The sequence below is a fragment of the Ranitomeya variabilis genome, chromosome 4 (assembly GCF_051348905.1).
Source record: "Ranitomeya variabilis isolate aRanVar5 chromosome 4, aRanVar5.hap1, whole genome shotgun sequence".
Taxonomy (NCBI): domain Eukaryota; kingdom Metazoa; phylum Chordata; class Amphibia; order Anura; family Dendrobatidae; genus Ranitomeya; species Ranitomeya variabilis.
Genome location: NC_135235.1, coordinates 227,949,029 through 227,972,204, shown reverse-complemented (window position 1 = coordinate 227,972,204; position 23,176 = coordinate 227,949,029). Strand labels below are relative to the sequence as shown.

Genomic DNA, 23,176 nt, shown 5'->3' with positions numbered 1-23,176 from the left:
CTCCTATCGCTCTTTAGGGTGCCAACCTCCATGGCAAAGCAGGGATACCATTAGGCCAAACGAGGGTCAGAATCCCAATACCTCATCTATGTGACCTACCCTTGCTTGGTAAAACCCCCTAGCTTTTAAAATGCTTTAATTAAAGTTGTTGTAAATATTAGTAGGGTCTTTTTTAGGTTTTTCTGATTCAGCTCCAGATGCACCTAATGGCTTTGTTTAACTCATGAAAAATAGATGCACCCAATGGCTCTGTATAATTTATGAAAAAAAAACATGCAGTTAATGACCCTGTCTAATAAAAAACTGTTATGACATTCTCATTTATTATTTGACTTGAGTTGTAGCACAGCTCAGCTAAGCTATGCTAGGCCCTGAAATTACCACTAATACCAGCTTTAGATGCACCTAATGGCCCTGTCTAATTCATGAAAAACAGACGCACCTAATGATAATAATAATAATAATTTTTATTTGTATAGCGCAAACATATTTTGCAGCACTTTACAATTAAGCGGGGACATGTACAGACAATAAATTCAATACAAGTTAAGACAATTTAAACAGTGACATTAGGAGTGAGGTCCCTGCTCACAGGCTTACAATCTACAATGATGCTTTCAAATTCCTGAAAAACACATGCAGCTAAGAACCCCGTCTAATAAAACATTCTCATGGCATCCTCATTTGTATGACAGTTGGGTTGTAGCACAGCTCAGCTATGCTATGTTCGGCTGTGAAAATACAGTTAATATCATGAAAAAACAGATGCACCTAAAGAAACTAACTCATTAAAAACAAATGCACTTACTGACCCTAGTAAAACACTCTCACAGCATCCTCATTAATTTTTAGCTCAGCTATGTTCAGGAGTAAGCATAATCATGTTTCCTATAGAAGAGTGGAAAATCCAAGGGCACATTGTTGGTAAAAAATGTTATAAAAATTTTGCCTGCCAGTTTATCAGTCTGATCACCCATCACATTTGTTATTTCCTGTCAATATATATATTTTGCAACAATAGTATCCTTATGAAATAAAAAAACCTTTTGGTACCAATAATGATAACCTACTACAATAATTTGTCTACTACAGCACTTCTCTTCTCCTTGTCTCTCATTCTCTCGCTTTCATCCTCTCTTCTGTCTTTCCTGTTGTCTCTTTTGTGTCTCTCCTATTAATTTTCCTCTTTTGTCACTCATCATTTCTTTCACTCATTCTTTCTTTTTTTTCTGTCTCTCTCATATCTTTTATTGTCTATTGCAATCTATCTAGGAATCACAGAGGAGAGTAGGGGGAGAGGCCTGCAGCACTGAGGAGAAGCAGGGTGCTGCAGGGACCTTTAGATTTAGTAGATAATATTAGGACCACTTATTCAGCTCTATGACACTGGATACTCATAGAGGAAGGAGGAGATTATCAAAGGTACAGACTTACAAGAACTACAGTTTATGTTGGGCTTGTTCTGTTTAATAATAGCCATGTGCATGCTGTGCTTTGTGAAAAATATTGCCATTGTGAGAGTAGGAGGAAAGAAACTGCCCACCAGGGACAGAAGTTCATTGAGGTTGATGATCTTTCTCTTAATGGATATCAGTACCTTCTGAGGATTTTTTACATTTCAGTTTATTGCATGTATTACATTCTCATGCTCGTATGTTTGACTAAAAATCATATGTGCCACTTGGCTAAATTAACAATTTTGCATCATTTGTCTTTTAAAGCCTCTGATTTGTCGGATGCAGAATGAGATAAAGGGGTCAGTTAATCATCTTTCTTCAGGAGTGCACCGCTCCCCAGCCTCCCAGCTTCCTGCTCCTTGAGTGGCGGTTCGCTCCTGAAGAATGACAGTATAAACTAGCAGCATGGTCATACTACTGGTCTGAACAGTGTGTTCTCCCATGCTGTAAGGAAAGACAGCCTTGCCTCTGCAGCATTAGAGGGGTGCAGGGATCGGGCTAGTTTCCAAGCTGCATACTATATAACAAATGTATGCCATGCATGCCCTTCTTGCCAAGAAGACCAGCCATAGCTGATAGACTGAAGGGCAGCTGGGAACATAGCAAAGACCTAAAAAACATAAAAGTAAAAATTCCTGTACTTTGGGGTACAATTATGACTTGGATGAGCCCTTAGAGCCAAAATTTTCCAGCAGTGTAAGTCTAGAGAAGCTTTGGGTAGTCCAGACAAAGAGCATTTCTGCCCCCACTGCTTCTTCCAGCCATGTCCCTAGTAGCCGTTATTTATGAGTGGGTGGGTCAGTCATCCTGGTGTGATGTCAGACTTTTCTGTAAACTTTGAGCCAATCAGCCGTCTCCCTCCTCCCCTCTCACAGCATCCTTTTCACAGTGAGACTGCAGCTGCATCTCCTTCCTCCCCCACCTCCTGCTACTCAATGAATTTTATTGGTGACCGAACATTGCAGTGTTTTACTACAAATGTCAGTTATTTTTTTACTTGTTATTTTAAGCTATTTCAACAAGTCATTACGTGGTTGCAGTTAAACTGAACTTTAAGTTTTAGTCATTCGAGGGGGTGATCTCACCCGTCATCATTGCTTTACGCATGATGCCCCTCCATAATTAGAAAAGTCCAGCAGTGACAGTGTTAATCTGCAAGAAAACAAGTCCCAGACCTCCGCAGTGAGCAGATGATGAGAGCCTCGTACACCCCCACACAGATCCCTTCGCATGTGGAAGTGACTCAATTATTGGCTCGACCCACAGCCCTGCGTTAAACTGTGCGATCAAAACAGTTTTTGTACCGTCACAGAGGATTCAATAGCCGCTTGTGGTCTCACAATACAAGAGATATCATTGTGTGCTGATGAGACTGTCCCCAGACCAGGAGGTGGAAGGCCGGGACAAGCCCCTTCTGTCCCTTTTGCGTTCCCTGCTTAGGGTGGTACAATGTACAGGGAGATGTGTCCGGTGCCTAGAACCTTGCATGGGATTAACAATTCCAATGTAACAATGTATATATATATACAGTGCCTAAAAGTAGTATTCAACCCCCTGCAGATTTAGCAGGTTTAATAAGATGCAAATAAGTTAGAGCCTTCAAACTTCAAACAAGAGCAGGATTTATTAACAGATGCATAAATCTTACAAACCAAAAAGTTTTGTTGCTCAGTTAAATTTTTATACATTTTAAACATAAAAGTGTGGGTCAATTATTATTCAACCCCTAGGTTCATTATTTTGTGGAATAACCTTTGTTTGCAATTACAGCTAATAATCGTCTTTTATAAGACCTGATCAGGCCGGCACAGGTCTCTGGAGTTATCTTGGCCCACTCCTCCATGCAGATCTTCTCCAAGTTATCTAGGTTCTTTGGGTGTCTCATGTGGACTTTAATCTTGAGCTCCTTCCACAAGTTTTCAATTTGGTCATCAGACCAGAGAACCTTGAACCAGTCAGTCTCAGAGTCCTCCAAGTGATCATGAGCAAACTGTAGACGAGCCTTGACATGACGCTTTGAAAGTAAAGGTACCTTACGGGCTCGTCTGGAACGGAGACCATTGCGGTGGAGTACGTTACTTATGGTATTGACTGAAACCAATGTCCCCACTGCCATGAGATCTTCCCGGAGCTCCTTCCTTGTTGTCCTTGGGTTAGCCTTGACTCTTCGGACAAGCCTGGCCTCGGCACGGGAGGAAACTTTCAAAGGCTGTCCAGGCTGTGGAAGGCTAACAGTAGATCCATAAGCCTTCCACTTCCGGATGATGCTCCCAACAGTGGAGACAGGTAGGCCCAACTCCTTGGAAAGGGTTTTGTACCCCTTGCCAGCCTTGTGACCCTCCACGATCTTGTCTCTGATGGCCTTGGAATGCTCCTTTGTCTTTCCCATGTTGACCATGTTTGAGTGCTGTTCACAAGTTTGGGGAGGGTCTTAAATAGTCAGAAAAGGCTGGAAAAAGAGATAATTAATCCAAACATGTGAAGCTCATTGTTCTTTGTGTCTGAACTACTTCTTAATACTTCAGGGGAACCAAACAGAATTCTGGTGGGTTGAGGGGTTGAATAATAAATGACCCTCTGAAAAAACTTTTCCCAATTTAAAAAAAAAAAATAAACAAAGAAATAACATTCTTTTTTGCTGCAGTGCATTTCACACTTCCAGGCTGATCTACAGTCCAAATGTCACAATGCCAAGTTAATTCCAAATGTGTAAACCTGCTAAATCTGCAGGGGGTTGAATACTACTTGTAGGCACTGTATATATATATATATATATATATATATATATATATATATATATATATATATATATATATTAGCAATGCCCGGTAGGCTAGGGGTAAATACTAGCTCTGTAGGCTTTCACCTGGCTGACCGCATATAAACAGGCTAGGTGTTCATCTAAGTCAGTCTGCTGGGGAGGCTGAGCAGACTGGATGTGTCTTGAAGTTGAGGAGTGAAACAAACTAGAATCTCTTTGAGACAAGTCTGCAGAGGTCGTGTGCACCAAACTGCAAGTATCAGTGGCTGCTATGGACAATGGCAGTTTTATTTGACTGAGCTGGGGCTAGCTCAGCCTTGTGTGTGTAGCCAGGGTCTGTTCTGTTTGGTTAGCATCTGTACAAGGCTAGGTATTTATGTTTCTGAGTTTGTTTTGGTGCTGTTCAACCTGGGGAAAGCAATAAAAACTGCACTTGTTTGGATCAAAACGGTATAGCCTGCGTGACTGCTACCCAAGGCCTAATGTCTAATGCCTTCCAGAGAGATTGAATCCCTGCAATTGGTGGATGAAATGAAGGTGTGAAGTCCCAGAGAGCACGGGTGATTGCAGTGTAAAGATTGAATGTTCAGGGTAAAGACAGCTACAATATTTCAAACACAGTTTGAAAGCATAGAGGAGATTGTTAAGCAACTGGTCCAGGCCAATATCCAGCAACAGCAGCCTGACCAACAAGAAACCAACAAACTCTTGATCCAGCAGTTGCAACAACAACAGCAGCAGCAGATGGCTCTCCTGGCATAAAATGTCCAGTCCAGGCAGATGGCATCATCTGCCAGCCAAAGTGAAGGTATCCGCTTGAAGTGAACAGTACGGGAAGCCTCATACAAGATGACACTGGAAGACGACATGGAGGCTTGCCTGACTGTATTTGAGAGGCTGGCAGACAGAGAGAAACTGGCCCCAGAGCAATGGGCAGAGGTCCTAGCTCTGTACCTTAGGGGGAACTGCAGAAAACATACTATGACCTTGCCCTGCAGGATGCCAAAGAGTACGACAGACTTAAGGCGAATCTAATGGTTTGGGCTTAACCATGGTAGTCTGAGCACAATGGGTATACCTCTGGCGCTACTGAGTCGCCCACCAGGGCAATAAGGATACTCGGTACCGGGTCCGGTCGCACTTAAAGGGGATGTCACGGTGGCTGGACTCAATTAAAGGGGAAAGGTCTTTTAAAGGGTATTTTGGAATAAAGTCTATTCGTGATGCCACCTGTGGTTCTCGGTCAGAGGGACCAACGCTGCTAAAAGGGGTCCTCTGGGGTGACGTTGTTGCAGCAAGATGGTGATGCTTCCCAGAGGTGCAGCGGGGTCCCCAGGGCTCTCAAGGTGTATGGCAAGGATGGTGGGTTGCCAGTAAATAACGGAGGACACAGAGTTGCAGTCTTTACCTGATTTACTGATGGTAGCAGGCAGGGCCGGCTCCAGGTTTTTGAGGGCCCCGGGCAAAAGAGTCTCAGTGGGCCCCCCTTACACACATACCACGATTCATGATGCACAGATACAGCAGGGCAATATAGGTATAATACAATGCCAGATTTCACTTCTTACATGAGTGATAGCTTTTGTAAATTCTACAATATTATACAGCAGAGAGGCTTTATATAAGTCATCCCCTTATATGCCAATTTTTGTGACCTACTCCCTCTTCCTCAGTTACCAGTAGGCATTTTATTGTTAGCTGAACTTGCTGCAAAGAAAACACTGCATACATTGAATATGACAATTTTTTAATGGAAAACTTTTTAAAGTAAACATTAGAAAGTATTAACGTGGAACATTTGTAAAAGTGCAAAATGGGTATGTAGCACAGCCCACGTAGCATATAACACAGCCCACATAGTATATAGCACAGCCACATAGTATATAGCACAGCCACGGAGTATATAGCACAGCCACATAGTATATAGCACAGCCACGTAGTATATAACACAGCCCACATAGCATATAACACAGCCCACGTAGTATATAACACAGCCCATGTAGTATATAGCACAGCCACGTAGTATATAACACAGCCCACGTAGTATATAGCACAGCCATGTAGTATATAGCACAGCCAACGTAGTGTATAACACAGCCCATGTAGCATATAGCACAGCCACGTAGTATATAACACAGCCCACGTAGCATATAACACAGCCCACGTAGTATAAAACACAGCCCACGTAGCATATAACTCAGCCCACATAGTATATAACACAGCCCACGTAGTATATAACACAGCCTACATAGTATATAGCACAGCCCACGTAGTATATAACACAGCCATGTAGTATATAGCACAGTCATGTAGTATATTGCACAGCCTACGTAGCATATTGCACAGCCCACGTAGCATATTGCACAGTCCATGTAGAATATAGCATAGCCATTTAGTATATAGCACAGCCCACATCTCTCTCCCCCATCCCTCACAGAATGGCCCCACAGTCCAGTACTCACTGTTATAGTAAAAAAAAACCCACACTCCTCACCTCTCCTCATGCCTGCGCTGCTCCCTGCTCCTGTCTCAGCGGCTGCCACTGCACTGTCCGGCACACAGTGAGTGTGTGATGACATCATCGCACACCCGCAGTGTCAGAGGCAGATGCCGGTATAGTTCAATGCAGCGGAGGAGTTGGCACTGGTGGCAGGCGGGCCCCCCTGCCTCACAGGGGCCCCATAGCGGCTGCATGATGTGCCACTAGCTGAGGGCCCCTGGGGAGCTGGGGTCCTAGGCACTTGCCTGCCCCTAACGCCGACACTGTCTGTACCGTGAATGGGCCCCCCCATCTCACCAGGGGCCCGGCACTTGCCTGGGCTCGCCAGGTGCTGACGTGGGCCCTGGTAGCAGGCCTCAGTCCAGGGTTGCGGCAACAGGTGCAGAAGGAGACCAGGCAGCCTGAGAACAAGTAGAAATCCCCTTAGCAAGTCAGGTTGGGGGCCTTCCACTATGGGCTGGTTTTCTGGTCCCTTGCTACCTGTAGCTTGCTGGCAAGGTACCCTTTTCTCTGCTGTCCTGGGACAGTACCTGCACTGTAGGCAACTTGAGCCGTTCTCTTGGGGTCTCTGACACTGTGACTCCAGGCTCTAACTGCTGCTGTACCTTAGGTGTGGTATGGGCAATTTCATTCAGTACTTTGCCCTCCGGCTCTGCTATGGGGCTTGCAGCTCCCCACAGCCTCGGGCTCCCGGTGCCCGGTTTCTGCACTCTGGCTCACAGGAGGCCCACTCGCAGCCTCCTCTAGCCCTTGATCAGTCCTCTGCTCCTTCCCCATCTCTCGTCTGCACCAGACGTCTGCTCTCTCTGGTCTCCCTGGACCAACTATCTCCTTCGGTCTCCCTGGACCAACTGTTTGTCTCCTCCTCCAGACTAGGATGTTTAATGAGGGAAGCTCCCCTAAAAGTGGATTTTGAGATCCCCCTTCTGGCCTGGATTTAGAAGGTGTTGTGTGTGAGATAACCTGCCAAGGGATCCCTCTTGTCTCCAGGCATGACACTACCCTCCCCGAGAGGAAGGCAGCACCACTGTGGTACCTGAACTCCTGGGGTGCCAAACTACCAAAGAGACAAGCTTTCTCAGTACCAGATGTTTGCCTGAGACCGGCTCTCTAGCAAAAATTGTGGAATGAGTCGTACTGGGCTGGATTATCCACTCACTACCTAAGCCCGTGCAAAGCTTGGTTGCCCAAGGAGATCCCCAGAATGTAGATGACCTTGTGGCACTTGTGGGAAAATACTGTATCCTTTGCACTATAAGATGCACTTTTTGCCCCCAATTTGGGAGGAAAATGGGGGAGTGTCTTATAGTCCAAGTGTAGCTTACCGGGAAGCGGCAGTGGAGTGAGCTCAAAGGAGGGAGGGTCTCTGCCTCAGGAAGCCGAACGATGGCAGGAGGGGTAATTCTGTGATCCTTGGACTGCAGGAAAGGTGTCCCATCAGCACGAGGCAGGAGCTGATGGTGGTGGGCTTCAGGAAAATGTCTGGTGGAGCGAGTCAGAAGTGGTAATCTCAATCTGCGCATGCGGCACTAGTTTTCCTCCTCTATATTTGTAGTGCATCTTTTAATCTGAAAAATTACTTGGCTATGTCAAACTCCCTAAGCAACCAAGGAAGCCTGAAGTCACATTTCTGGGATACCCAAAAGTATTTTATTATTATTATTTATTTATATAGCACCATTAATTCCATGGTGCTGTACATGTGAAAAGGGGTTATGGAGCGCCCCATGGGGCCGTGGGGTACTCGGTACCCGGTCCTTTGGTTCACAGGGGGATGTCATGGTGGCTGACCCGGTCTGTGGCCCTGGGACGTCTGTGTAAAAGGGAAAGGTCTTTAAAGGGATAAAGTTTGTGTTCGTGACGCCTCCTGTGGTATTCGGTCAGGGTGACCGACGCTGCTTTAAGGGGTCCACTGGGGTGATGTTATGGCAGCTAGATAGTATACCTTCCCACAGGTGAAGTATGTCCCCAGGGCTTCCCGGTGTGTAGATGGTGGATGGTGAGAGGCGCAGAGAAGAACAAGGACACATGGTTGCAGTCTCTTTACCTTTACTGAAGACTTCAGCATCCACAGTCCAGGGCACCAGACCACAGGGCAGGCAGAGCCCGTCCGGTTTGGAGGCAAGTCCAGAGTCCCCTTGTCCAGGTGGAAATCAGTAGCCTTCCCTTGCGCTGCAGTGTTGTAGTTCATTACTGCCTAAGGCTTCACATAAGGTCCTCACAGATGTAATCTCTCTCTCTCTGTCCCCCATATAGGATAGGACAAACCCATATGACTGGTGGCTTGAGGCGGTTTATAGGGACTCTGTCATGCCCCAGCCTCTAAGGGGTGCCACCGTGCCTCCTGGGTGTAGGGCATACAGGTAACGTGAAATTAGGTGTCCTGCTGGTGTCTGGAGCAAACCATAAAGGTCGTTACTCCCTCAGAGTTCTGGCTACCGGGATTCTGCGCCTCAGAAGGAGGCAGCCTGTGTAGGGCTGGTCCCCCCATTCTGGTATCCACTCCTTTGCTACAACTTCCTTCACGCTCGCTGCAATGCAGTTCTGCCTTCTGTGTGTCTCTTTCTGGGAGCTGCAGCTCTGAGGGTATGCACAGCTCCGTGTCCTTCTCCTTCGTTCTCTGACAGGATTCCACCTGTTGTGAAATTGGATTCTGGGGCGGTGTTGTCGCAGAGAAGTTCCGACTGCTCCGTGATGAGACCTTGTGCTTTTTTTTCCCGTAAATTTTCGCCCGCCGAGCGGAATTATGATATTGGGAATCGGGAGCTTTTGGCCATGAAGTGGGCTTTTGAGGAGTGGCGTCACTGGCTTGAGGGGGCCAGACATCAGGTGGTGGTATTGACTGACCACAAAAATTTAATTTACCTTGAGTCTGCCAGGCGCCTGAATCCTAGACAGGCGCGCTGGTCGTTGTTTTTCTCTCGGTTTAATTTTGTGGTGTCGTACCTACCGGGTTCTAAGAATGTTAAGGCGGATGCCCTTTCTAGGAGTTTTGAGCCTGACTCCCCTGGTAATTCTGAGCCCACAGGTATCCTTAAAGATGGAGTGATATTGTCTGCCGTTTCTCCAGACCTGCGGCGGGCCTTGCAGGAGTTTCAGGCGGATAGACCTGATCGTTGCCCACCTGGTAGACTGTTTGTTCCTGATGATTGGACCAGTAGAGTCATCTCTGAGGTTCATTCTTCTGCGTTGGCAGGTCATCCTGGAATCTTTGGTACCAGGGATTTGGTGGCAAGGTCCTTCTGGTGGCCTTCCCTGTCACGAGATGTGCGAGGCTTTGTGCAGTCTTGTGACGTTTGTGCTCGGGCCAAGCCTTGTTGTTCTCGGGCTAGTGGATTGTTGTTGCCCTTGCCTATCCCGAAGAGGCCTTGGACGCACATCTCGATGGATTTTATTTCGGATCTGCCTGTTTCTCAGAAGATGTCTGTCATCTGGGTGGTGTGTGACCGTTTCTCTAAGATGGTCCATCTGGTTCCCTTGCCTAAGTTGCCTTCTTCTTCCGAGTTGGTTCCTCTGTTTTTTCAGAATGTTGTTCGTTTGCATGGTATTCCTGAGAATATCGTTTCTGACAGAGGGACCCAATTCGTGTCTAGATTTTGGCGGGCATTCTGTGCTAGGATGGGCATAGATTTGTCTTTTTCGTCTGCTTTCCATCCTCAGACTAATGGCCAGACCGAGCGGACTAATCAGACCTTGGAGACATATTTGAGGTGTTTTGTGTCTGCGGATCAGGATGATTGGGTTGCTTTTTTGCCTTTGGCGGAGTTCGCCCTCAATAATCGGGCCAGCTCTGCCACCTTGGTGTCCCCGTTTTTCTGTAATTTGGGGTTTCATCCTCGATTTTCCTCCGGTCAAGTGGAATCTTCGGATTGTCCTGGAGTGGATGCTGTGGTGGAGAGGTTGCATCAGATTTGGGGGCAGGTGGTGGACAATTTGAAGTTGTCCCAGGAGAAGACTCAGCTTTTTGCCAACCGCCGTCGTCGTGTTGGTCCTCGGCTTTGTGTTGGGGACTTGGTGTGGTTGTCTTCTCGTTTTGTCCCTATGAGGGTTTCTTCTCCTAAGTTTAAGCCTCGGTTCATCGGCCCGTACAAGATATTGGAGATTCTTAACCCTGTGTCCTTCCGTTTGGACCTCCCTGCATCCTTTTCGATTCATAATGTTTTTCATCGGTCATAGTTGCGCAGGTATGAGGTACCGGTTGTGCCTTCCGTTGAGCCTCCTGCTCCGGTGTTGGTTGAGGGTGAGTTGGAGTACGTTGTGGAAAAGATCTTAGACTCTCGTGTTTCCAGACGGAGACTCCAGTATCTGGTCAAATGGAAGGGATACGGTCAGGAGGATAATTCTTGGGTCACTGCCTCTGATGTTCATGCCTCCGATCTTGTCCGTGCCTTTCATAGGGCTCATCCTGATCGCCCTGGTGGTTCTGGTGAGGGTTCGGTGCCCCCTCCTTGAGGGGGGGGTACTGTTGTGAAATTGGATTCTGGGCTCCCCCGGTGGCCACTTGTGGAATTGAACTTGTGTGCATCATCCCCTCTGTTCACCTGCTCCTATCAGGATGTGGGAGTCGCTATATAACCTTGCTCCTCTGTCAGTTTCTTGCCGGTCAACAATGTAATCAGAAGCCTTCTGTGCTTGTTCCTGCTACTAGACAACTCCCAGCTAAGTTGGACTTTTGTCCTTGTGTGTTTTTGCATTTTGTTCCTGTTCACAGCTGCTGTTTCGTTACTGTGTCTGGAAAGCTCTTGTGATCGGAAATTGCCACTCTGGTGTTATGAGTTAATGCTAGAGTCTTAAAGGAATTTCTGGATGGTGTTTTGATAGGGTTTTCTGCTGACCATGAAAGTGTCCTTTCTGTCTTCCTGCTATCTAGAAAGCGGACCTCGATTTTGCTAAACCTATTTTCATACTACGTTTGTCATTTCATCTAAAATCACCGCCAATATATGTGGGGGCCTCTGTCTGCCTTTTGGGAAAATTTCTCTAGAGGTGAGCCAGGACTGTCTTTTCCTCTGCTAGGATTAGGTAGTTCTCCGGCTGGCGTTGGGCATCTAGGGTTAAAAAACGTAGGCATGCTACCCGGCCACTTCTAGTTGTGCGGCAGGTTTAGTTCATGGTCAGTATAGTTTCCATCTTCCAAGAGCTAGTTCTCATATATGCTGGGCTATGTTCTCTCGCCATTGAGAATCATGACATCCACCCCTGCCAGGGACCAACTAACTGAGCGGAGCTCAGCCAGCAACTGACTAACTTTCCCTACAGGCGACCAGTTTTACCAATGTGGGGAGTGACCTAATACTGAAAATAGGAGCAGAAGCTCCCCCCGGTGGCATGGAGTGTGAACTGTGTTGCATGTTTGTGATACCTGGATGCAGTTATCCTTCTTTGCCTCCAAACGTAGCATCACTCTCCCCGAGAGGAAAGCAATACCACTGTGACGACCAGGACCCTGTGGCACCGCACTTACATATAGGGTTATAGATATCGTTAACAGTAAACAAATTTACAATGAGAGACTGGTACAGAGGGGAGAGGACCCTGTCCTTGCGGACTTACATTCTTTGGGATAATGGAGAAGAGACAGGAGGTCAGTGTGCTGCAGCACTGGTGGTGGTGAGGCGGCAGCTCTGGTGGTGGTGAGGCAGCAGCTTGGGTGATTGGTGAGGCAGCAGCTTTGGCGGTGGTGACACGGCAGCTCGAGTGGTTGGTGGGGCGGCGTCGGCTCAGGTGTTTGGTGGGGCGGCGGCTCGGGTGGTTGGTGAGGCGGCAGATCAGGTGGTTGGTGAGGCGGTAGAATGGTTATTGCAGGCTGTAGGCTTTCCTGAAGAGATGGGTTTTCAGGTTCCGTCTGAAGGATTCGAGGGTGGTGGATAATCGGACGTGTTGAGTGACACGTGGAATTCCAGAAGATGGGGAATATTCGGGAGAAATCTTGGAGGCGGTTGTGTAAGGAACAAATAAGTGTGGAGGAGAGTAGGAGGTCGTGGGAGGATCGAAGATTACGTGAGGGAAGATAGTGGGAAATTAGTTCAGAGATATAGGGAGGGGACAGGTTGTGGATGGCTTTGTAGATCAGTGTTAGTAGTTTGAACTGGATTCGTTGAGGAATTGGGAGCCAGTGGAGGGATTTGCAGAGGGGTGAAGCAGGGGAGTAGCAAGGAGAGAGGTGGATGAGCCGAGCAGCTGAGTTGAGGACAGACTGGAGTGGTGCAAGGGAGTTAGCGGGAGGGCCACAGAGGAGGTTGTTGCAGTGATCTAGGTGGGAGATGATGAGGGCATGCACAAGAGTAGATTGTGGGCTGAGGAAGGGACAGATTCTGACAATATTTTTGAGTTGGAGGCGACAGGAGGTGGCAAGAGTTTGAACGTGCGGTTTGAAGGACAGGCAGAATCGAGAGTTACCCCAAGGCAGCGGATTTCAGGTGCGGGAGAGAGCGTAATGCTGTTTACCATAATAGATAGATCAGGTAGTGGGGATACGCGAGATGGGGGAAAGATGATTATACATTTTTATAGCGCCATTTATTCCACGGCGCTTTACATGTGAAAAAGGGGGAAAATATAGAAAAATACAATAAACTCGAGCAAAAAACAAGACACTAACAGGTACAGAAGGAGGGAGGACCCACTGGGGATAGATGAGGATACACTAGGAGAGTGTAGTGATGGTTGTGCGGTGGTTCAGTAGGTTGAGGATCACTGCAGGCTTGTCAGAAGAGGTGAGTCTTCAGGTTCTTTTTGAAGGTTTGAAGGTTTCTATGGTAGGCGAGAGTCTGATGTGATGGAGTAGAGAGTTCCAGAGTATGGGAGAAGCATGGGAGAAGTCTTGGATGCGGTTGTGGGAAGAAGAGATAAGAGGGCAGTAGAAAAAGAGATCTTGTGAGGATCGAAGGTTGCGTGTAGGTAAGTACCGGGAGACCATGTCACAAATGTATGGAGGAGACTGGTTGTGGGTGGCTTTGTAAGTTATAGTAAGGGTTTTGAACTGGAGTCTCTGGACGATAGGAAGCCAGTGAAGGGATTGACATAGGGGAGAGGCTGGGAGATAGGTAGATTAGTTGGGCAGAGCGTAGGATGGATTTGAGTGGTGCCAGAGTGCTAGAGGGCAGGCCAGAGAGTATGGGGTCGCAGTAGTCAAGGTGGGAGATGATAAGGGCGTGCACTAGTGTTTTTGTGGTTTCGCGGTCAAGGAATGCGCAGATCCGGGAAATATTTTTGAATTTGAGATGGCAGGAGGAGGTAAAATGCTTGGATATGTAGCTTGAAAGAGAGGGCAGAGTCAAGGATCACACCAAGGCACTGAGCATGCAGGACTGGGGAAAGTGAGCAGCCATTGACATTGATGTCTGGTTTTGTGGAGGGGTAGAGTGAGATGGGGGAAAGATGATGAATTCTTTTTTGTCCATGTTCAGTTTTAGAAAGCGAGCAGAAAAGAAGGATGGGATTTTAGTGAGTAAAGAGGTGAGGTCAGGTCCGGATAGGTAGATCTGCGTGTCATCTGTGTAGAGATGATACTGCAAACTGTGGGATTCTATGAGCTGTCCCAGGCCGAAGGTGTAGATGGAGAAGAGTAGGGGTCCTAGAACTGAGCCTTGAGGAACACCGACAGACAAGGGGTGAGTTGAGGAGGTGGTGTGGGAGAGGGAGACACTGAATGTTTGGTCTGTCAGATATGACGAGATCCAGGATAGGGCCAAGTCTGTGATGCCAAGAGTTGAGAGAATCTGTAGCAGGAGGGACTGGTCCACAGTGTCTAAGGCAGAAGACAGGTCCAGTAGAAGGAGGACAGAGTAATGTCGCTTACTCTTGGCGGTCAGTAAGTCATTGGTGACTTTAGTTAGGGCAGTTTCAGTTGAGTGATGGGGTCGGAAGCCAGATTGTAACCGGTCAAAGAGGAGCAGGAGGAGAGGTGGGAGGACAGTTCAAGATGGACATGCTGTTCCAGTAGTTTTGAGGCATAAGGGAGAAGAGGTATTGGGTGATAGATAGCTAGACACAGAGGATGGGTCAAGGGAGGACTTTTTGAGGATGGGTGTGATCTTGGCATGTTTGAAGGATGAGGGGAAAACACCAGTTTTGAGTGAGAGGTTGAAGAGGGTCCAAGTCCAAGTCTGCGGAACTCACAAAGATGCAGGAGGTGTCATAGCCAGGTTCAATGGTTACATCTTGTACAGTTATCTATTGGAGGTGACAAGTCCCAAGTTATATATTACTCATTTGTCCCTTAACCTTGAAGCCAATGGACTGCAGCAAAGGCCAGCACTACTCCTACTTCACCTACCCTGCATGCAGTGCTATTTCTCATCATGGCAAGGTATTTGAGGAATGCTAGATGACTGTGATCGATATCCAAGGGACAAAACTTCTGGACTCAGCGAGTTTGGTGACCTTGGTAAGTGCCAAACTTCCACATGTGCTAGTCCCTGGGAAGGGGGTTGGGGTAAATTGTATCCATGAAGATGCCAAGAACTATCCCATGGCTTGGGTTGACGTATGCACAGACTGTCAAACCATGTCCCAACAAGTGGGATTGGTCAAAGACTTATTGCATGATATTGTTATCGCATGTGACTTTCTGTTGCTCTGGGACTTGTGGGCTAAAGCTGTAACACTCAGTACTCCAATATGTCAGCAGGAGTCAGCTATGGTAACAAAGTCACGTGATCTTATTCACTGTACTGGCTAGAAAAGAGGATGAGGAAGCATTCCCTGAAGCCAATATCCCTGACCTGGAGAAGTTCCAGGACTACTTTGGGACTACTCACCTCAGAGACTTAACAGTAAAAGTTACTCTGGAAAATGTAAAAGGGAGTCCCCAGGAGGTGGGTGTCAATGATCGGTTTTCGCAAGGGGCCAGGCATGTTTTGTTGTGTCATGTGAAAAAAGTGAAGGGACAGGTAAAAGAGTGCTTCCTCAAGGCCCAAGAGGAAAAATTAATGGGGTATAATTGGTCAGCTAGAGTGAGACAATTTAAGCCTGGGAATTGGATAGCTGTGTTAATGCCCACCGGGAAGAACATGTTTCTTAACCAGTGGCAGGGACTCTGTAGGGTCCACTATAAAGTACATTGACCAGGATAAAGGAAGCCCTTTCCCATATATTATGACAATCCACTGAAACCCTGGATGTATAAGAACCCGCTACAAACCTCTTGCTTGTTAGCCCAATTAGAAGCCAGCATTCCAATGTTCAGGTCAGCTGATGTGGGTGGTGACCGCTCCCACCATCATTTAAATGGTCACCTGATGCATCAGCTGACTGTTGGTGAGAGAGTTATTCTATGGAGATCAGTCGTGCAGTTGTAAGCTTTCTGGTGTCAGCTACTTCTGGAGTTTTGGAGTCCTGTTTCTGTGTCATCTGCGGTGTGGAGCTTGGCAGCGGAGTCTGGAAGCTAAGTGTTGTGTTTTCACCTTGTCTTTCTCATGTTTGTCACTGTCCTCTGTGTTGTACTATTTGCAGTGGTGAGGCTAGTGCCCTTTCCAGCCAGTGCATTAGCCAGGGTAGTGTTAGGTGGCAGCGAGGGACAAGATTCCTGATGGTGGTGGGGTGAAGGACCCACTTAGGACATTAGGGGAGTGCAGGGACAAGCACAATTTTGAGCTCAGGTGGTGACCATCCCTCTTTTCTCTATCGGTAGGGCCTTCCTGTCCCCTAAACCAGCCCGTTGTGTGTGTTGTGCCATCCACTGACTGACCCCCTGCTGGGTAGATATATATTCTGTTACATTAACCCCCACTGGTCCTGAAAGGAAAAAGCTACATTTAAAACATAGTGGAACCGGAGCTGTCACACATCCAAAATTGGATCGTGACAATTGCGTTGTTTTCCTCGTCAGAGTTATATGGTTGTGTGTCTCTTCCCTTTTACAAAGTTTGGCATTTGGTCTAACCGCTAAAAATACAAAATTCTTAGAAGTCTGATATTGCCATAAATTTACTGAACTGATGTTCCCAGTCCAGTTTTATCATGAACAAGCCACCCCCACCAAAAAAAAATGGAATTGTTTTTTTCCATTTTTATTCACCATTTCATTCCACTTTGGATTTTTTATTCATTTTTCAGTCCTATAAATAGTAAAACGAACAGTGTCATTCAAAACTACAACTCACCCCGCAAGAAAGAAAAGTTCCTTTTTACAGTTATGTTGATGAGGAAAAAACAAAAGAGAAATAAAAGGTATTGCTTTTGGAAGAAAGGGGAAATAGAATGAGGAAAACTGAAAAGAAAATCCCGTCAGGAAGAGATTAAACATGTTCTGGTGAAGCATCATTTCCCAAGTAGGTGGATCCTGGCTGCAATATGGTGCAGGATAAATGCTCAGATTTTTAGGGCACCGCGAACCTTTTGCAGACAGATTATTCTCTTCCCTTCCTCCAATCTTTGGGAAGCATTCAGATCAGTAACGCACCGTTTGTCATTCTACACAATGTGTACATTCATCTGTAGCGAGATCTGTCATCCCCGTCATGTCACATGCCTCTGAAGTCTTCCTACTCATTAAAACATCTTGACATCTACTACAATTACAATGTTTATGTCTTTTGATTCATATTTCATAGATTTCGTTTGCATCCTACGCACATCACAGAGCTACGAGATGTCACCACACATGAGTAATCTCCAATTACACATTTCTATTCTGAGTGTACTATTGGCGACTCCTTACGAAATCGTTAACCTTTCTATGAATTTAAAGAGTTCTCCTCAATCCGAGGCTGAGATCGACTTTGGACCCTTGTGCTAGGTCTTGTGATGCCAACCTGGTGGCCAGACAAGCCTTTGGCTGAGCAGAAAGTGGTCCCCTACCAATATGACTTTCGAACCTTCCTGATACTTATTGTCCAGACCAGAGGGCATATGTGCATTTGGAGTTTGACCCCACCAATAGACTACTGCCTTATAGCCATCTGCATGGGGTGCGTCCTTGGCACGCCACTGACCTTCAATCATTGGGTAACTCATCCAATATGATATTTTATGTGTTTTATTACAGAGAGTTTATCTACTGGTTTAGAAGATGGAATGGCGGTGGAAATCCCTTCCTTTTCTATTAATACTTTTAGAAGGTAAGAGGAATAATCAATCTTAAAGGGAATGTGACATCAGAAAATGATCTAGTTTTCATGTTAAACATATTTTATCATTTTTTTATCTGTATTATTATTTATTGTTTTCACTCTTGCCACTTAGCCACATAAGAGATCCATTTTCAGCAGCTTTTTCTTGGTAACAGTCAGATTTCTATGCCCGACAAACCTATATATAGATAATATGATATGCACCATTTAGAATAGGAGATAGAAAAAGCACACTTCCACCCACTCCCTGCACAATGACTACTGCATAGGTCAAAGTGCAAGCTTACAATTCTCTCCAATAGAAGATAATAGCTGATGATCACAGCTCACCTTCTCCTATAGAGAATTTTCACAACACTTTACCCTGGAAGATAATTGGTAATGTTCAAAGCTCACCTCCTCCCCTTATCTGCACAATGACCACTGCATGGGTCAAAGTACAAGCTTACAATTCTCTCCAATAAAAGATAATAGCTGATGATCACAGCTAACCTGCTATAGAGAATTTCCACAACCCTTTACCATGGAAGATAATTGATAATGCTCAAAGCTCACCTCCTTCCCCATTCTGCTGAGATCAAAGTGCGAGTAAAAAAATATTTCCCATACAAGATAAAAGGTGATGGTCACAGCTTACCCTCTTCTCTTCCTTCCACAGTGACCTCTGCATAGATCACAGAGCACTCCCACAACACATTTCCAAAGAAGTTAATTGATGATGCTCACAGCTCAACTCCTCCTCCTTCCTGCACAGTGACCTCTGTGCAGGTCACTGAGCATGCTCACAACACTTTACCATATAACATAATAGATGATGGTCACAGCTCACCCCTTCCGCCTTGCTCAGGATCATAAAGCATGACCACGACACTCCTCCACAGACGTTAATGAAAATCTCCAGACCAATGCTGTCTACTGTCTGTAAAACATTTCTCTAAACCCTGTTAACAGCAGCTCAGGCAGTATGGCCGTCCACAGAAAATCGAATCAAAAATTCTACAGTCAGGAAATAGAAATAGATTTGTCAAACCGAATATGTATCGCTAACTGGTTTGAAATCTTAAAAATAATATACATGACACAAGTTTTTTGTCTATTGCAACTTTCCTTGGCAGAGAGCTCCGTAGCCTCACTGCTCTTACAGTAAAGAATCCTCTTCTATGTAGGTGTAGAGACCTCTTCCCTATAGAAGTAGCGAATATCCTCTTTTTGTATTAGCAATCTTTGGTATTCATTAGATCATGTGATTTCTGCAGTGACCTGGGATACACAGTACATCGTTATTAGGTCGTCCTTCTGCGGCCTTCTTTAAAAACAAAATTAACCTAATTTTGATGATCTTTCTCTGGTTCATCTTGACCATTTATTACCTCAACCAAAAATATTCAACGTCTGGTCTTTAATGATTTGTAAAAGTTCTCATCTTGTGCATCTTTGCCTCTTGATGCACCACATAATCTTATAAGCTTTGGCAGCAGCTGCCTGACATTGGTTTCTATACTTCATTTTACACTACGCCTATCACATATCAATTTTACTAAATGTTTTCCCATTTTGTATTCTGGTGACCATTAAAGGTGTTAACTTCTAAGTAATACAAAAAATAGTATGTGTACATACCCTAAAGGTGCCTATACACATTGGATTAAAATTGGTCGAAGACACCAATTTCGACAGGTTTGGCCAACTGTCTAATGTTAATGGGAATGTTCTGACTCTCCAGATGAAGCAGGGGTGAGGTAGACTTCCATTAGATTGAATTTATTTGCCAGATCCTTGTGTACTGCAGACAGATAAGTCAGAAGAGTCTGGGTTGAGTGTTCATGTGTATTTGGAAGTCTGGATAGAAAGCAGTTGGCCAACCGATAGTTACGCAAAGTGTATGAGCACCTCATATCTCCTTCTACTAGAGCCAAAAATTAACTTGGACATAAATATAGCGTATAATAGAGCCCAAGCCATCAAAAAGCATTGGGTGATATCCCTAATCTCAAACATCAGATATCATAAATTTAGGACCTCCCTTGGTGACCTTGAGCAAAAAAGTGGTTCCAGCTCTGGAGGACTTAAATTCCTCTTCTGCCGTCTTCAGGACAATATATAACAAATACAGCAAGCCCACCCAAGAAACAAGACTCAACACAAACCAAAAAAAACAAAGATCAGTTCAAAAACTTCTCAGAAACTTTTTCAAAATGTTTGTAGGATCTGTCTATAGGGTTGTGCATAGACAGGCTTGGACTGTCCCACCGGGAAACAGGTAAATTCCCCGGAGGGCCCCCTACATAAACAGTGTTAGCAAAATACACTTAATTAACTATGTACAAAGATGGCATCTTATCATTCATGTAACAAACTATTATGTTTAGAACTATATAGAAGCATAGGTAGATGCCCAGTTCGACACTGCGTATAGACAATAAATGAGTAGGGCGAGTATTGAGTTAAGGTACCTGATATTTTTTGGTATTTCCTCCCTCTCTGCTGTTTTCTTGCACTCCACTTTCTTAACAGTAAATGACAATGAGTGATATAACACCAGCACAGATTGAGTTGGTAATGTCGTCCCACACATAAAAGAAGAATCTGTCTGGATCAATAACAAGAACAATGGCCGTGGTTCAAGTTGGCTGGATCCTGGTGTTTTGGCGGGCGTTATCACAGATGGGGCCAAATTATTATTATTTTTTCAAATTGTTACATAAATAGAATAAATATAAGAAAACAGTCTAAGAATCAAAATTCAGAACGTGTCACCTAATATTGAAAAAAAATATTTTTTTATGATCTAGATCCATTCACTTGGTAAGCATAGTCAACAAGTTCTATAGCAGAGGTGTCAAACTGCATTCCTCGAGGGCCGCCAACAGGTCATGTTTTCAGGATTTCCTTGTATTGCATTGCACAGGTGATAATTTAATCACCTGCACAGAATGATTCCAGCACCTTGTGGAATGCTAAGGAAATCCTGAAAACATGACCTGTTGGCGGCCCTCGAGGAATGCAGTTTGATACCTCTGTTCTATAGGTTGCCATTGGAGGTGTTGGGTATTTCGTTCAGATGGTAAAGTCAAGGGGTCAAGGTAGAAGATAAAAAGGAAAAAACAAAAAATACTAATTAATTTAGTGTTTCCACTTGCAATGATTGATTTTTATCTATGATTGACTCCATTCAAGGTGTGTTGAGCAGACACTGGTCAGCTTGGATGCCTCCATCCATCTCGGCATTTAAGGAAACTTGTGTGGCCATCCCATGTAACTTCGATTACCCAGAAGATATTCGACCGTCATCCGTACATGGTATCTGGTATTTTAACAGTCCGTATCCTAGGAACTTTCCCCCTGTGGTCTTGAATTCAAAAACCAATTCTGCACATGAAATGTACATGGGTCGTACAAAGATAATCGGGGACCTTCAAGGATTAAACTGCTCTATACAGATTGACAAAGTCACCAATGAACTTCAGGGAAAATACTACTTCCGAGCCGATTTGGGAGGCTACAATCAATATACCTACTCAGAACATGCCAACTTCTATATATTAGGTAATGGCTTCTTTTGGTGGGGTATGTGTGAAAAGATATATTTAAAACTTACATTTTTGCCCTAAACCCTTTGGAAAACTTTGGAGAACTTCCTAATGGGACCACTGATGGAACGTCGACTAGAATGTTTTTGGGGTAGAGTGTTCTTTAGTTTGCTATTCCAACTTATTTAGTTTTAGTAATTAACTTTTTGAACCATTAGATATTTAACTGCATATTCCATGGGTAACATTGATTTTTTTTTCCGTAGACGAACCCTTCGTAGTTCAACCTCAAGAGATTGTATCAGGCTCCGAAGCTGAGATCACTTGCTTAGTAGACGATAACTGTCCGGACATGAAGCCTACTGTGACCTGGATGGACATTGAAGGACTGGAACATCATAACGTGTATGCCCGCCTTGAGGAAAACAATGGCGCATGGAAGCAGATATCTACCCTGAGGTTCCTTCCATCGCATAAAAACCATGGCCAGCGGTTGGGTTGTAAAGTCACATTTAAAAACACTGAACTGGAGTATAAAGGTTTTGCCACAATGGATGTAAAATGTAAGTTACCCCTGAAGGGCTACTAATGAGCAATTACCAGAATCCTGTATTATTAAGGTGCATCTTTTAGTTTTCTGAACCTAAAAAAAAAAATTGTTCCACAGTTAAATGGTTAATCTTGCTTAAGAAAAAAACTTTAGCAATCTACAGTATAAACAAATAAAAAAAGTTTGGAATATATTTTATCAGAAAAAAATTTACTTTCTTCACTTATAAGCCACTTGTTCAATTCTCCCCTGCCTCATTCACACTGCTAATATTCATCTTGCTCAAACCAAGATGGCTTGTCAGCTCAGGGAGGGATTTGATTACATCTACTGTATCTCTTTAGAGAGGATATGGTGATGGGGGAAAATAAAAAGCAGAGTGAGGCAGTGACACCGTGTTAGGCCTACCTGGTGAGATAGATCTTCCAAGCTCAATGTCCAGTTGGGCCACGGGCTGTGGGAGACAGTGCAGCAGATGAGTAAGGCACGCAGGACACAGACAGCAGAGATACTGGAAGCAGGAGACGTCCTGGAGACCACAGACAGGTGGCAGGGTTACTGTAAGCCGCACACAGACAGAAGACGTCCTGGAAACCACAGACAGGTGGCAGGGTTACTGGAAGCCTCATGCAGACAGGAGACATCCTGGAGATTGTAGGCAGGTTGCAGAGTTACTGAAAGCTGCAGGCAGACCCGAGACGACCGGAAAACCGCAGACCATTAGCAGAGGTACTGGAAGTCACAGGCAGACTGGTGATGTCCTGGTGACCGCAAACAAGTAGCAGAGTTACTGGAAGCCACAAGCAGACAGAAGACATCCTGGAGACTGCACACAGGTAGCAGAGTTACCGGAAGCCACTGACAAAAGCAGTGCACTAACAAACTGAAAGTCCTAGGAACACTTAAGTCATAGCATTAAGACGCAGGTGTGTGTCTTGATAGCCTTTATACAGGCCCAGGCAGAAAATCACATGGGATCACACCGTTCCATCTGCAAAGTCCGATTTGAAGCACAACAGAGTTTAGTAGACTAGGGTGAGGGAAGCAAGGAAACTGGGACAGGTACATAACACACAGGCATATCATGTAGCAAATTTTTAGTGAGTGTTTTATCTGACTCAGAGCTAGGTCCACAGTACAGTACTGCTGTATAAAGTCCTCCATGCTTCTGCTTTGTAGAAAGTGTTTTAGCTCTCCCCAGAGCTGGATTAACAGCTATACTGCTCAGTATTACTGTATAATGTTCTCCATGCTGAAACTTTCTAGCACGTGTTATATCTCACCTTGGAGCTGCATTCACAGT

At 45.2% G+C, this 23,176-nt stretch overlaps 1 protein-coding gene across 11 annotated transcripts in view; it reads left to right on the top strand.

Moving 5' to 3' along the window:
• MAG (myelin associated glycoprotein) overlaps positions 1–23,176 on the top strand; it is a 95,134-nt gene that overhangs the window by 55,872 nt on the left and 16,086 nt on the right. For all 11 annotated transcript variants that reach the window (XM_077260134.1, XM_077260135.1, XM_077260138.1 and 8 more), the window contains 3 exons: positions 17,709–17,781; positions 20,971–21,339; positions 21,590–21,886. In XM_077260134.1, coding sequence (XP_077116249.1) covers positions 17,733–17,781; positions 20,971–21,339; positions 21,590–21,886 — 715 coding nt within the window. In that variant the 5' untranslated portion in view covers positions 17,709–17,732. The remainder of the gene's footprint in view (positions 1–17,708; positions 17,782–20,970; positions 21,340–21,589; positions 21,887–23,176) is intronic.